The sequence below is a fragment of the Leucopleurus acutus genome (assembly GCF_964270905.1).
Source record: "Leucopleurus acutus genome assembly, chromosome: 3".
Classification (NCBI taxonomy): domain Eukaryota; kingdom Metazoa; phylum Chordata; class Mammalia; order Artiodactyla; family Delphinidae; genus Leucopleurus; species Leucopleurus acutus.
The window spans coordinates 148,475,853-148,490,304 of record NC_139145.1 but is presented as its reverse complement, the minus strand read 5'-3'; the positions used below and the strand labels follow the sequence as shown (position 1 = coordinate 148,490,304).

The 14,452-nt window shown below is 40.7% G+C and overlaps 1 protein-coding gene across 1 annotated transcript in view; it reads right to left on the bottom strand.

Moving 5' to 3' along the window:
• ADAMTS12 (ADAM metallopeptidase with thrombospondin type 1 motif 12) overlaps window positions 1–14,452 on the bottom strand; it is a 393,027-nt gene that overhangs the window by 92,599 nt on the left and 285,976 nt on the right. The window contains 2 exon segments of the mRNA XM_082836323.1: window positions 12,343–12,481; window positions 14,161–14,405. Of these exon segments, the coding sequence (XP_082692449.1) occupies window positions 12,343–12,481; window positions 14,161–14,405 (384 nt within the window).

Genomic DNA, 14,452 nt, shown 5'->3' with positions numbered 1-14,452 from the left:
CCAACAGCACATTAAAAGGATCATACACCATGATCAAGTGGGGTTTATCCCAGGAATGCAAGGATTCTTCAATATACGAAAATCAATCAGTGTGATAAACTGTATTAACAAATTGAAGGAGAAAAACCATATGATCATCTCAATAGATGCAGAAAAAGCTTTCGACAAAATTCAACACCCATTTATGTTAAATACCCTCCAGAAAGTAGGCATAGAGGGAACTTACCTCAACACAATAAAGGCCATATACGACAAACCCATAGCCAACATCGTTCTCAATGGTCAAAAAATGAACCTATTTCCTCTAAGATCAGGAAAAAGACAAGGTTGTCCACTCTCACCACTATTATTCAACATAGCTTTGGAAGTTTTAGCCACAGCAGTCAGAGAAGAAAAAGAAATAAAAGGAATCCAAATTGGAAAAGAAGAAATAAAGCTGTCACTGTTTGCATATGACATGATACTATACATAAAGAATCCTGGGCTTCCCTGGTGGCGCAGTGGTTGAGAGTCCGCCTGCCGATGCAGGGAACACGGGTTCGTGCCCCGGTCCAGGAAGATCCCACATGCCGTGAATCAGCTGGGCCCATGAGCCATGGCCGCTGAGCCTGTGCGTCCGGAGCCTGTGCTCCGTAACGGGAGAAGCCACAGCAGTGAGAGGCCTGCGTACCGCAAAAAAAAAAAAAAAAAAAAAAAGAATCGTAAAGATGCTACCAGAAAACTACTAGAGCTAATCAATGAATTTGGTAAAGGAGCAGGAGACAAAAATTAATTCACAGAAATCTCTTGCATCCCTATACACTACTGATGAAAAATCTGAAAGAGAAATTAAGGAAACACTCCCATTTACCACTGCAACAAAAAGAATAAAATACTTAGGAATAAACCTACCTAAGGAGACAAAAGACCTGTATGCAGAAAACTATTAGACACTGATGAAAGAAATTAAAGATGATACAAACAGATGGAGAGATATACCATGTTCTTGGATTGGAAGAATCAACATTGTGAAAATGACTATACTATCCAAAGCAATCTATGGATTCAATGCAATCCCTATCAAATGACCAATGACATTTTTCAGAGAACTAGAACAAAAAATTTCACAATTTATATGGAGACACAAAAGACCCCGAATAGCAAAGCAATCTTGAGAAAGAAAAACTAAGCTGCAGAAATCAGGCTCCCGGACTTCAGACTATACTACAAAGCTACACTAATGAAGATAGTAGGGTACTGGCCCAAAAACAGAAATATAGATCAATGGAACAGGATAGAAAGCCCAGAGATAAATGCATGCTATATGGTCACCTTATTTTTTATAAAGGAGGCAAGAATATACAATGGAGAAAAGACAGCCTCTTCAATAAGTGGTGCTGCAAAAACTGGACAGCTACATATAAAAGAATGAAATTAGAACACTCCCTAACACCATACACAAAAATAAACTCTAAATGGATTAAAGACCTAAATGAAGGCCAGACACTATGGAACTCTTAGAGGAAAACATAGGCAGAACACTCTATGACATAAATCACAGCAAGTTCCTTTTTGACTCACCTCCTAGAGAAATGGAAATAAAAACAAAAATAAACAAATGGGACCTAATGAAACTCCAAAGCTTTTGCACAGCAAAGGAAACCATAAACAAGACGAAAAGACAGCCCTCAGAATGGGAGAAAATATTTGCAAATGTAGCAACTGACAAAGGATTAATTTCCAAAATTTACAAGCAGCTCATGCAGCTCAATATCAAGAAAACAAACAACCCAATCCAAAAATGGGCAGAAGACCAAAATAGACATTTCTCCAAAGAAGATATACAGATTGCCAACAAACACATTAAAGGATGCTCAACATCACTAATTATTAGAGAAATGGAAGTCAAAACTACAATGAGGTACCACCTCACACCAGTCAGAATGGCCATCACTGGAAAATCTACAAACAATAAATGCTGGAGAGGGTGTGGAGCAAAGGGAATCCTCTTGCACTGCTGGTGGGAATGTAAATTGATACAGCCACTATAGAGAACACTATGGCGGTTCCTTAAAAAACTAAAAATAGAACTACCATATGACCCAGCAATCCCACTACTGGGCATATACCTTGAGAAAACCATAATTCAAAAAGAGTCATGTACCACAATGTTCACTGCTGCTCTATTTACAATAGCCAGGACATGGAAGCAACCTAAGTGTCCATCGACAGATGAATGGATAAAGAAGATGTGGCACATATATATAATGGAATATTACTCAGCCATAAAAGGAAATGAAATTGAGTTATTTGTAGTGAAGTGGATGGACCTAGAGACTGTCATACAGAGTGAAGTAAGTCAGAAAGAGAAAAATAAATATTGTATGCTAACACATATATATGGAATCTAAAAAAAAATGGTTCTAGAGCTATGACAGGAATAAAGACGCAGACATAGAGAATGGACTTGAGGAGACAGGGAGGGGGAAGAGTAAGTTGGGATGAAGTGAGAGAGTGGCATGAATTTATATATACTACCAAATGTAAAATAGATAGCTAGTGGGAAGCAGCCGCATAGCACAGGGAGATCAGCTCGGTGCTTTGTGACCCCCTAGAGCGGTGGGATAGGGAGGGAGGGAGGGACACACAAGAGGGAGGAGATATGGGGATATATGTATATGTATAGCTGATTCAATTTGTTATAAAGCAGAGACTAACACACCATTGTAAAGCAATTATACTCCAATAAAGATGTTAAAAAAAGAATTATCTTCATATACCCCTGAACCTGATCATCTCAAGTGGAAATTATACCTTGATAGAAGAGCAATAAAGTTTCTTATGTCCAAAACCAAAATGAAATAAAACAGTTACATAGCTCATCATATTCTCAATTCAATACTGAGATTGTAAAATAAAGGGAGCCTGTTATATGGTTAATTTAGTTCATATAAGATTTTCCTCGCTCAAAAATTCAAGTTAGGAAGGGTATAGAGAAAGCAAGTAAAGACAACTTATTGTAACCACCTATGGCAGAAAATGCAATATTTCCTACTATATCAAAATTTAAGATCAAAGGTACTCAAGCACTGAATATTTAATCACATCACCTGAAAGAGATTCAAAGTACTGTATACATGGTTTTTAAAATACTGACAAATACCAAGATCTCTTTTTATAACCATTTGAGTACAAGTTAAACAGTATAAGTTAAATTTTACACTAGGACATAATCTATAATTCTCCTAAAATTGGATATAACATTGATTTTAATAATGTGAGATGATAAAAATTCTATGACTCAATAGAGGGCGCTGCCACAATTCCCTTACAATATACAGAAATAACATGTAACTTCATAGAAGATGGCAAGGGTAGGAACTGTATAACCATATATCTTGTTGACAAGTCCATCCTAAATCTACCAACTTTCAATTTCAATTCCCACTAAATATTTACTTTGTATTTTCTGGCTCTTTGACCCCCTTCATCTCTGATTTCCTTGATCAATGAGTTCAGATCTATCCTTCATAATGAAGGCTCAGTCAAGAAGAACTTGAGTCCCATCACTGCAAGAGCTCAAACACATTGATTCTCTTATCCATTGCTGAAACCCATACTTCTCACAACATTGGTAAGACTCAAAGCCGATAGTTTTTTCCTCCCTGAAATCCCAATGAACTGATTACATACATTGGCTGTCACGGTCAGAAAGAAATTATATAAGAAATACGTAAGAAATGCTCAAACAGGAGCATCACTGGTGCTTGAAGAATGCTTAATGGAACCAGGTAGGAACCATTTTCAAAATTTACCACGATCAAGAAGTATTCTTTCCTGCTTATAACTCCTCTTCTGCAGCCACTGTGTACAAATCAGGCAAAGCACACACTTAAAGAAAGTCAGAGGCCTGCAACATCTCACAAAACTCACAGGGTTAACAAGAAAAGCAAACATTCAGCATTTTGCAGGGTACGTTGAGCAAAGCAAGCCTTCAGAGAAACCAACTGAGAAATCCCCAGCAAGTGCACTATTAGGGAACAAAACTAAGGCCCTGGAAACAGGGGAGGGACTAATCTCTGCTGGCTGCATGTGATAAAAATGGGATGGGATGGGACTAAGACGACCAGTAGAATAAGAGAATATTAGATTAGCCACCTTGGAAAGAATTCCGGTTAAAGGTTCCACATGTAAGGAACTTGGAAGTTGCCACTCTGTTGTAATGACAAGTAAATAGGTGAACAGACTGAAAAATCAACAATGCTTCTTGGATATGAGAGAGGAAAGGGCACAGGGCAAACTACTGCTCCCAAGACTGGAGAGACAGACGAGTGAATAGAGGCAGTCAGAACTTCCCAACTTTCCAGAGTATAGACTCATAAGCTGACTACCACAGGAACCTGAATTTTGGCAACTTAATATCAGATACCAAACCGTGGATCCAGGATACCCCAAAACAGCAAGCATAATAAATGCCCCCCAAAACCCCAAAAAACTACACCTAGGCATATCACTTTCAAATCACAGAAAATCAAAGACAAAGAAAGTCCTGAAAGAAGCCAGAGGGAAAAAACACCTTACCTACAGAGGCACAAAGAAAGAACTGCATGCGACTTCTCAGAACTCACGCAAGCAAGAAGAGAGCAGAGTGAAATATTTAAAGTGTTGAGAGAAAAAACCCCACCAACTTAGAATTCCACACCCTGTGAAATTACCATTCAAAAGTGAAGGAGAAATAATTTCTCAGACAAACAAAAACTGAAGGAATTCGTTGCCAATAGACCTGCAGGAAAGAAATGTTAAAAGAAATTCTTTAGAAAAACGGAAAATATTAAAAATCAGAAACTTGGATCTATATAAAGAAAGGAAAAACACTAAAGAAGCAATAAATGAAGGTTAAATAGAAACTTTCCTTTTTCCTATTCTGAGTTGATCTAACAGAAAACAGTTTGTTCAAAATAATAATACCAATAATGTATTCAATTATTTTGATTATGATGCTTATGTATATATGATATATATGTATATGTGCTTAGGTACACATATAGAAATGAAATGAATCACAGAAATGATACAAGGGACAAGAGGCAGGAACCAGGATTATTTTGTTATTATAAGGTACTCATACTGCCTATAATTTTGTTATTATAAAGTACTCATAACACTGAAGTGGTACAGTGTTATCTGAAAGTGGATTGGATTAGCTGTAAACATATATTGCAAACTCTAGGGCAATCACTAAAAAAAGCAGATTAGCTATTCTGGGCTAAGAGTTTCCATTAGTTCATTAGTGAAGTACAACTGGAAGGTTTTCAGGTCTCCACTGTGTATCACTCGTAGTTTATTTTATATATTTATGCATGTGGTAAACTATATAATCCTCATTCCATAGCATATGTTTAAATGCATCTCAATAAATCCTACTATTTTTATGAAGTCCTACATATTAAAAAAATCCTCCAGCGCTTCCCTGGTGGCACAGTTGTTGAGAATCCACCTGCCGATGCAGGGGACGCAGGTTCGTGCCCCGGTCTGGGAAGATCCCACATGCTGCAGAGTGGCTGGGCCCGTGAGCTATGGCCGCTGAGCCTGCGCGTCCGGAGCCTGTGCTCCGCAACGGGAGAGGCCACAACAGTGAGAGGCCCGCATTCTGCAAAAAAAAAAAAAAAAAAAAAAAAAAAAAAAAAAAATCCTCCAGATATTTTTAGAGATCAATATCTGGACTTGGTTGATCCTACCTGACAGTTACAGAGGACAAAGTCAGACGGATTAGCGCCGAGCGCAATTTTAAAAAGTCAAGGAAGTATCTGACTCTGATTTTCTGTCCTCTAAACATCACTATATGGTCACCCATCAGGATCAGAGTGAAATATGTGCCCTTATTTATTATTTTCACGCTTTAGCAAGGATACGTGGACATATCTCAAATGCATGTGATTATTTTGAGCCTTACTAGGAATACTGTCAGACTCTGTAAGAACTAGTTTCAGTGATGTAAGTATCTGTTCTACATGTATTTATTTCTAATAAACATGATCTAGTTTCTAGGGCAGCTTAGAACAGTTCAAGCAATCTCCAGGAGCTTCGCATGGTCTTTGGAGTTTTCTTTTTTCATTTAATTGGGGTATAGTTGTTTTATGATGTCGTGTTAGTTTCTACTGTACAGCAAAGCGGAGTTCCCTGTGCTATACAGCAGGTTCTCATTAGTTATCTATTTTATACACGTTAGTGTATATATGTCAGTGGAGTTTTCAGTATTTGCCTTTTCCTATCAGAATGTGACGTTCCTTAAACAAAGGAACAATGACTACCCTCCAAAGAGAATTCAGCTAAGCAGGGTGACATCCAGGGTGGGGCAGGAGAAAATGTTCTCCCTTCTGTGCAAGCCATTGTTGTGCTTCTAGACTAAAAACACAGCACAGAGGAGACAATAGAGCACACAACTGGCAAAGGTCACATTCAGAAGTGATGACAGTCTGACAGTAGTGCCATTGCTGTAAGTTTTATAAGACACATGGGAATTCTGGTTAGAATATATTACAACTGACAGATTCCTGCAGTACTAGGGTTGCCATGGGGCAAAACTATGGCTTTTACATTTTTAGGAAAGTGATCTTGAGGTTTTGCCAAAATATGTTTTTTGTTTAATAAGGAGTCCTGAAGCTTCCTATTGAGACCAGCATCTGTGTCAAGCCATTTCTGCAGCTGTTCCTCCACAGATAATCCATTGGTTGCACTTTCATGGTTGATCTTTGGATGGGTGACCAGGGTAAATATTCTTCAACAAGCCTCTTGTAATGAATGGTAGCACTTGCTATTCCATTCCCTTCCAACCTTTCCCAAGGGACAGCTAGTCCTAAATTCTCCCAGAGTCACCCCAAAGTCATGCCCCACAGATAAGGCAGGAGTGAAAGCAAATATGGTGGAGAGGACAGAAGAACGAACACTAGTGGAGAGAGAGGCCTGTTGCTGGTATACTCTGGGTCCTCTTTACCTTGGAAAAGTGGGCTGTGGAAAATAAGTGGGCTGGCTTTGATGACAGTTAGCTAAATTTATAAAATACCCTTGCCAATTTTTCATATGGATTTCTGCTCTTGAACAAAGATGATAAAAATGTTTAAATAGTCAAACTAAGGAAATAACATCTTGGTGAATTTTTTTTGAATCACAAATTTTATTTTATTTTAAATAACTTTAACTACCTCAGCTGTTAATAAAATAAAAGCAGAAAGAACAGGCTGCCTTTTTCCCAGATTTAATCACAAAATTGTGTCTACAATAATCGACATAACTCGCTTCTTGTCCTTCACCCATCTCATCAAAAATTATTGCATTTTCCCTCAAATTGTATTTTTTGGATTCTTCTGTAAATATACTCATTTTGTCCTCGTTCCTGGAGGCATCTTCATTTAAATCCATGCTTTAAAAAAGGAGAAGGGGTGCATATGTGGAGGCAAAATATTCTCTTGAAGCAAACAGATACAGAGTTGCTAGAAGAAGCTGATTGTAAACACAAGCTGCCCGGTTGGGAAGGGGAGGGCTGTTGACTTAGAGACGTGTGACAGCCTTGGGTGGACGGGCACAGGCAAAGCCCCACCAGGCCCTTCTTCCTTGGCAGGGTCAGGACTGAGCCAGTGGAGGCAGAGCTTCATCTTCCCCTTGGAACTCATTGTTTTGGTTCTCCTCCAAAAGCCTTCATCCAGATAAGAAGCCAATGACTGATTACATCTTTTTTTTTTTTTTTTTTTTTTTTTTGCCATACGCGGGCCTCTCACTGTTGTGGCCTCTCCCATTGCAGAGCGCAGGCTCAGTGGCCATGGCTCACAGCCCCAGCTGCTCTGCGGCATGTGGGATCTTCCCAGACTGGGGCACAAACCCGTGTCCCCTGCATTGGCAGGCGGACTCTCAACCGCTGCGCCACCAGGGAAGCCCCATCTTCTTGAATTTATACTTAAGCAGCTCTTTGCTCCAAATGCACAATGTAAATTATATGTAAAATATAAATTATAAAAGATATTAAATTATAACTATATAAAAAGGGAAGACCAAAATGTCACAATGCTTAAATGTAGGTAAACATCCCGGCAAAAGGGTGAGCAGGACTTAAGTGAAGGGTTTGCCTGGCTCTCAGCCAGAAGCTGTTGGTGGGTGGTGGCCATGTGCGCAGCCCCCGTGAAATACGAGGGCTTTAACTGCTCCACCTGAGATGGGAAGGAGACCACCATCACCACAAACTCCTTAGAGCCTTAACTCTTGATGACTTTCAGGCCTAGGAAGTTTGTAAAGTAAGGACTCAGCTTCTCATGCGAGCACTCAGCCCATCTGCCAGACTGGCTCTGTGATAATTCCTAACGTATTTTCAATGTCACTAGGAGAGGCAATTTTGAATCACCTTAGCAAGTCCTGTCCTGAAATGAGGTCCCACAGTGTGGTCAGGAAAAAACTGCAAAAACTAGAAAGAGTGGGTGCACACAGAGAGAAAAAGGGAGGAAAGGAACAGGAAAGAGAAAAATAAAAGAAACTAAAAGGAAATCACACTCAAATCAGGCCTGTAAATTACTATTCCAAAATCCATAAAGAAATATAATACCAAGAAAGACAACGAAATAATTACAACAGGAGTTCACTCTGGATAAAATAAGTTTGTTAGGACAGTGCTGTGGAATGAATGTGTCCCCTTAAAATTCATATGTTGAAGCCCTAACCCCCCAGTGTCGTGGTATTTGGAGTCGGCACATTTGGGAGGTAATTATGTCATGAAGGTAAGGTCCTCATGACGGAACTGATGCCTTTATAAAAAGAAAAAGACACATGAGATGTGAGGATACAGAGAGAGGGTAGCCACCTACAAGCCAGCAAGAAGATTCTCATTAAGAACCGAATCTGCCAGCACCTTGATCTTGGACTTCCCAGCCTCCAGAACTGTGAGAAATACATGTTTGTTGTTGAAGCTACCCAGCCTATGGTATTTTGTGATAGCAGCCAAACTGACAAAGGTAGGCAGTCTGACCTACTTTTTAAAATAAGCATGTTACTTACTGCCTTTGGGCATTTTCACCTGGAAATCTCATAGGCACTTTAATTGAACTCATATAATCATAATCTCCTCTTGGGATCTGTTTCTTGTCACATGTTCGCTGTTTCAGTGAGTGACACTACCATTTAGCCAGTTATGCGAAGGAGAACACTGGGGTCACCCTTCAACCCTTCCTCATGCACAAACCACTCTCTATCAAAAGATAAATGGAATCAACCATTAAGTTCAGTCTAGTACAGCTCCTAAATATGTCCACATTTTCATGGTTTTTCCATCTGTACCACCTTAGCTTTAGTTCAAGCCACTATTATTACTTCCCTAGACCACTGCCAAGATCTTCTATCTCTTTTCCTTCCCTTCTAGTGCTTCTCCCACATGGAAATAAAACATTGACCCTAGTTAACTCCGGGGGAAAAGGAAAGGGAGTGGAGTTAGGCAGTGCTCTTCAAGTGTATTTGTGCAACTTCTTACTCTTTAAAAATGAAGATTGAAACAAACATGACATAATAAGATCTGATAAAGTTGAGTGGTTGATTTACAGGAATTTGTTATTGCATTCTCCTTTTGGTTGGGGCCTTTGCAATATTTTCCCGTGAAAAAGTGTAAAACTAGAATAACACGATAACAAAATAAAATAAAGTAAAATAAAATAAAATGATTGCTACTACCTGTTTGTAACCTTGGGAATCAATGGGAATCAATTGATGGGAATCAATGTGGTAATAAGTTTCTTAACATTTGGTATAAGTATGTTACTTTTTGAACCTAGAAATTCCATCTACAAATTAAAATTTAATGACATCATTCTTTACATGGGCCCAAAGATGCTCATCAGAGTATGATGATCAATAAGGAACCGGCTAAGGGAATTTTGTTTTGTCTTGCCAGTGAAATATAATGTATCCACAAAAATGATAGCTATGGAGACTGAATAACACATGGAATGGTACCCACGTTATGATGTTAAGTGAAAACATGTGTATATGTACATAAATACATCCATATGCACACAACTATATACATCTATGATGAGAGAAAATAATATTGAGAGGCAATAAAGCAAAGTACCGAAGTGCATGTATGTTAGGGTGGTGACTTTAATTTTTCAGTAACATATTTAACTTAGTTTTATAATATAGAAAGTTTTAACTTAAAGGAAATAAAAATACATCATTGAATGATTCAGTGTTTCGGGCAGTCTTCCATCTTTATATTTAGCAGTGAGTGTCTTATGTGAATATTAGCATTTCATTCTCTATGTCTGAGAGCGTGAAGGTAGATACGCTGCCATCCTTCTCTCCCAGAATTAAGAGAGCTCACTGCCACTCAAATAGAGAGCAGGGCTGAAATTCAGGTAAGCACATGGGCACTACGATAGCATCTGTTAAGGTTTAATAACCAGAGTGACATTTGCCCAAGTCAGGCAGAGATGCTCCTGAAGGATCAGGCTGTATCAAAGCCAAACGCCCGCTGTTTGGTAGGGCTGTTTCGTTTCCTTGCTAAATACGAATATATCTTTATGACCACTGCACAAATCAGCCATTTATATTGTATTTCCCACGCTCTGAAATACTACACAAGCAATGCAAAGGGTCCGGCCCATGCTGAAATAGAAGGGGGTGTGGGGTGGATAATCTCGTGTTTCTCTGAGAAGGCCCTGCTCAGGCAGGACTGGCTGAGTTTCTCTCCGTGGTGTCCTGGAATAAATGATTTAAACTTAAAGCTTAAACCTGTACGTCACTGCAAAAAAGAGAACAAAAGGGATGCAAAATCGTAAAAGTATTTGTGAACTACAGTCCCGATGACCTCATTTTCCTCCCAACTTCTCCTCAGGGAAATGTTTTTCACCTACTTATTTTCTGCTTAAATTGCTTTTGCTTCTCAGCAAAAAATCCCAGCCCTCCTGGGCAGCAGTGGGAAGAGCAGGGCTGACTCTTACTGATGCCCTTTACGGCTCCTGCCAGATGTGACCTAGACAGATTTCCAGAGGTTCAGGATTTTCAAGACGTCACACATTTTGAAATGAACATAGGATTCCTGTGATTTCTAAAAGGGAGCTGTTGGTTTTCTATACTGAAGGAGGGAAAGAAAGAAATCAGTAATACGAAAGTTGTTCACAAGGCTGATGGGCCACGACTCAATGTCTGTCCCTGGATCTCTTTCCACGACTATTTCCTGGGGGGTGGGGGTGGGCGGGTGGAAGGAGCAAGTGAACCAATGGAGCAAAGTACACGAGAGGGAAGCCAGGGAGGTGGAGGCTGTGCTCTCCTGACCCCTTCTCTCCATCACTTTGATTCCCTTTGCTACATTGCTGATTCTGGTACTTCAGCCAATAGCTGTCCTAGTTTTATAAGCAGCAGTAACAACAGAGGCAGAAAGTTCCCGAACAGACTTGGACAGGATCCAAAAGGAGAAAGAGAGGCCGAGTCTACTATTAAAGCCCCCAAATGAGTGAAGAGCCCCAAGTACCAGAACAGCCCCGACCCCTGCCCCCAGAGGCCCCAGAAATGTTCATCTAGCACTGCGGCCACAAGAGTCCGCACTCTACAAACACATACTCCTTTACAGTTCCAGCCTCTCTCTGCAGTGGGATTGTGCCCACAGGGCTGAGGCCAACCAATGAAACGTGAGCAGAAGTGGTTTGCGTCACTCCAGGCCCAGGCCGTTATTAAGGGCCAGTCTGCCTCTTCAATTTCTCCCTTCCCCTGTGGGGCAGTTTCAGATGTCTCAGCTACAAGAGGAAGCAAGGCCATCTAATCTGTGCCAGATTTAGACTGGGTTAAAAATAAACCTTCACTGTGTTCTTAAGATTTTGTTTTCTTTGTTACCATAGCAGAACTTGTCCCATCCTGACACACTTGACAGCAAAGGAAGCTCTCCAATGCTTGACTGATGAGAGAAAACTGTTTTTCTTGTAGCTATGAAAAACTGGTAAATTGGAGACAGAAGAACACTGGGCTAGGAATTAAGAGAGACAGTTATGGACTGGATTTGGCCATGATTTAAAGGATACCTATGGTGGGTGGTTTGACTTTTGTGGTCCTCAGGTCCTCAACCAGAGAAGTTATAAACCTTTCTGGTCTGCTTTTTAAAAAAAGACATGTAACCCTTTCTGCAAACAAAACCTTTCATGAAGGACAGTACGTAAACCTGATAAAAGAAAAAGTGCCTCTTTCTTTAGACCATGACCAACACATTGAGGCCCCTGGGCCATCTTTGTGGAACCCTGCAGACCTAGGGGCGAGAGTGCAAACTGCTGGCTTAAACTTCCTCCATGGCCTATTCTGAAACTGACGTGGATTCAAAGAGAGAGGAGCTGTTCTCACCCGTCCCACACGTTACACTGCACTCTGTCCAGCGGCCATACTGCCAGAAATACACCAGCTTTTCCACGTCATTGTCAAGGCCATCTTTCCGGATTGTGTACTCATACTTGATGCCTGGGTTAGTCACCTGGAATAAAAGCTAAAGGACAAGAGCGGGGTCATGTCAAACTCTGTTGTGACTTTATACCGCAAACCACAGTCATATAAAAATGCTGTACAATGTCCATCATCTTAAAGTAGTCATGGAGGTGTGCACTGGAATACATACCATTACATAAATACCTCTACTTCCACCTGCATGTCTACATATGTCTATAGTTAATCTGCTCCTATTCTATTATTTCTTGACTGAATTCTCATGGGTATTCATGGGAGGCCTAATCATATGGGAATTACTCTGAGGGAATGACCAGAGTGCCCTTTCCAACAATAGGGTGGTATGGTAGGTCACCTTGTGCCCTTGCGTATGTGCTAACTTTGTGGTTATGGGTAAGTTACTTAATCTCTTTGTGCCTTACTTTCCCCATCTACAAAGTGAGGATAATCACAGCATGACTAATAGGGTACTTTTAAGGGTTAAACAAACGAAAGTAATGTGACTAGATATGATTAGATCGGTGTTGGCATATAGCTAGCACTCAGTAAACAGTAACTTTTGTTGCCGTTGTTGTTGCTTTATGGTGCCCTTCTCTAGCTCTCAGGCTGATTAGTTTTCTTGAAAGCAGATAGTTCTGGGATTACAATGGTCATGGGTTTTAGCCAAGGCATAAAATTGGAGACAGAATTTGGGACCCTCCCCTCACTTCCCTCTCATGCAGGCAATCTACTTACCACATGTTTGACATGGATTAATCTCACACTTAGAGGTGGTAGACTGGTTGCTCCATGGGGCGGGCCTATAAGATGTAAGGTCTCCTGACATTTACGGATCATAGCTGTCAAGCATTGACCTCCAGCTTCTGTGAATGCTCTGATCTCTGGCTCTGAAATGACTTCCTTCTAACTTCTGAATTATAGTTAGATGTGACTGTCTTGGGCCATCCATCAGCCCCAACCTGCCTTGCTCTGCTGCTATAATTACCCCACTCCTTTTCTACAGTTCTTTGCTAGTATGAAAGACAAATCACTTGTGCCTTTGAAGAGCACATGCTACGTCTTTACCCTTCTCTTCTCCAGGAGTTTCACGAAGTCAAATCTTTTGCCTGAGGACAACCGCATGATAACATGTGAAAGAACCATGTCAGTTCATCACCACTGCTGGAAAGCTGTTTGGAAACTCATGCCAGGCTGACATAGACTGGTAGCATCCCTTTTATACCTGAGGAACACACACTCTGAAATAAATAGCCTGTCAACTATACTGGAAACTAAATTCAACAGATGATTTTAGGGCCCGTGGCATTTCATCACAAGGGTTTTGCCAATTTTAGGCAATAAAGGATTAGCAGCATAAACTAATATCTCACTTCCCTCCCTGTTCCTTGCTAAGAGAAGGTTTAAGGATTCTTTTTTTTTTTTTTTGTGGTACACGGGCCTCTCAGTGTTGTGGCCTCTCCCGTTGCGGAGCACAGGCTCCAGACGCGCAGGCTCAGCGGCCATGGCTCATGGGCCCAGCTGCTCCGCGGCATGTGGGATCTTCCCGGACCGGGGCACGAACCCGTGTCCCCTTCATTGGCAGGCAGACTCTCAACCACTGCGCCACCAGGGGAAGCCCCTAAGGATTCTTAATGAATATCCCCTAGCAAACACCTTGGTAAAGAAAATTAGAAAGATCCTAACTAGTGCACACGTCAGCAGTTTCCTTTGCTTCTGCGTTACCTGGATCCACACTGACTCATTGGTGGGACCTGTGGCCATCAGTTTCTCCAGGTCTCCTTTCCTGTCATATTGAAAGACGGTCCCTGCCAGCTTGTAGTTCCCATTCCACTGGATAATAAATCCTCCATTGAGGTAATATTTTTCAGGGTCTTCACTCCTGATGGCCAGAAAGTTTCCAGCTCCCTCAACCTCCATTACCCGTATGTCCCTGGCTCCTTTTGGAATCAGTCCGATGTCAACATAACCTAAGGAGAGAAGAGAGGCATGCAAGCTTAGCTGAACAAACACAGTC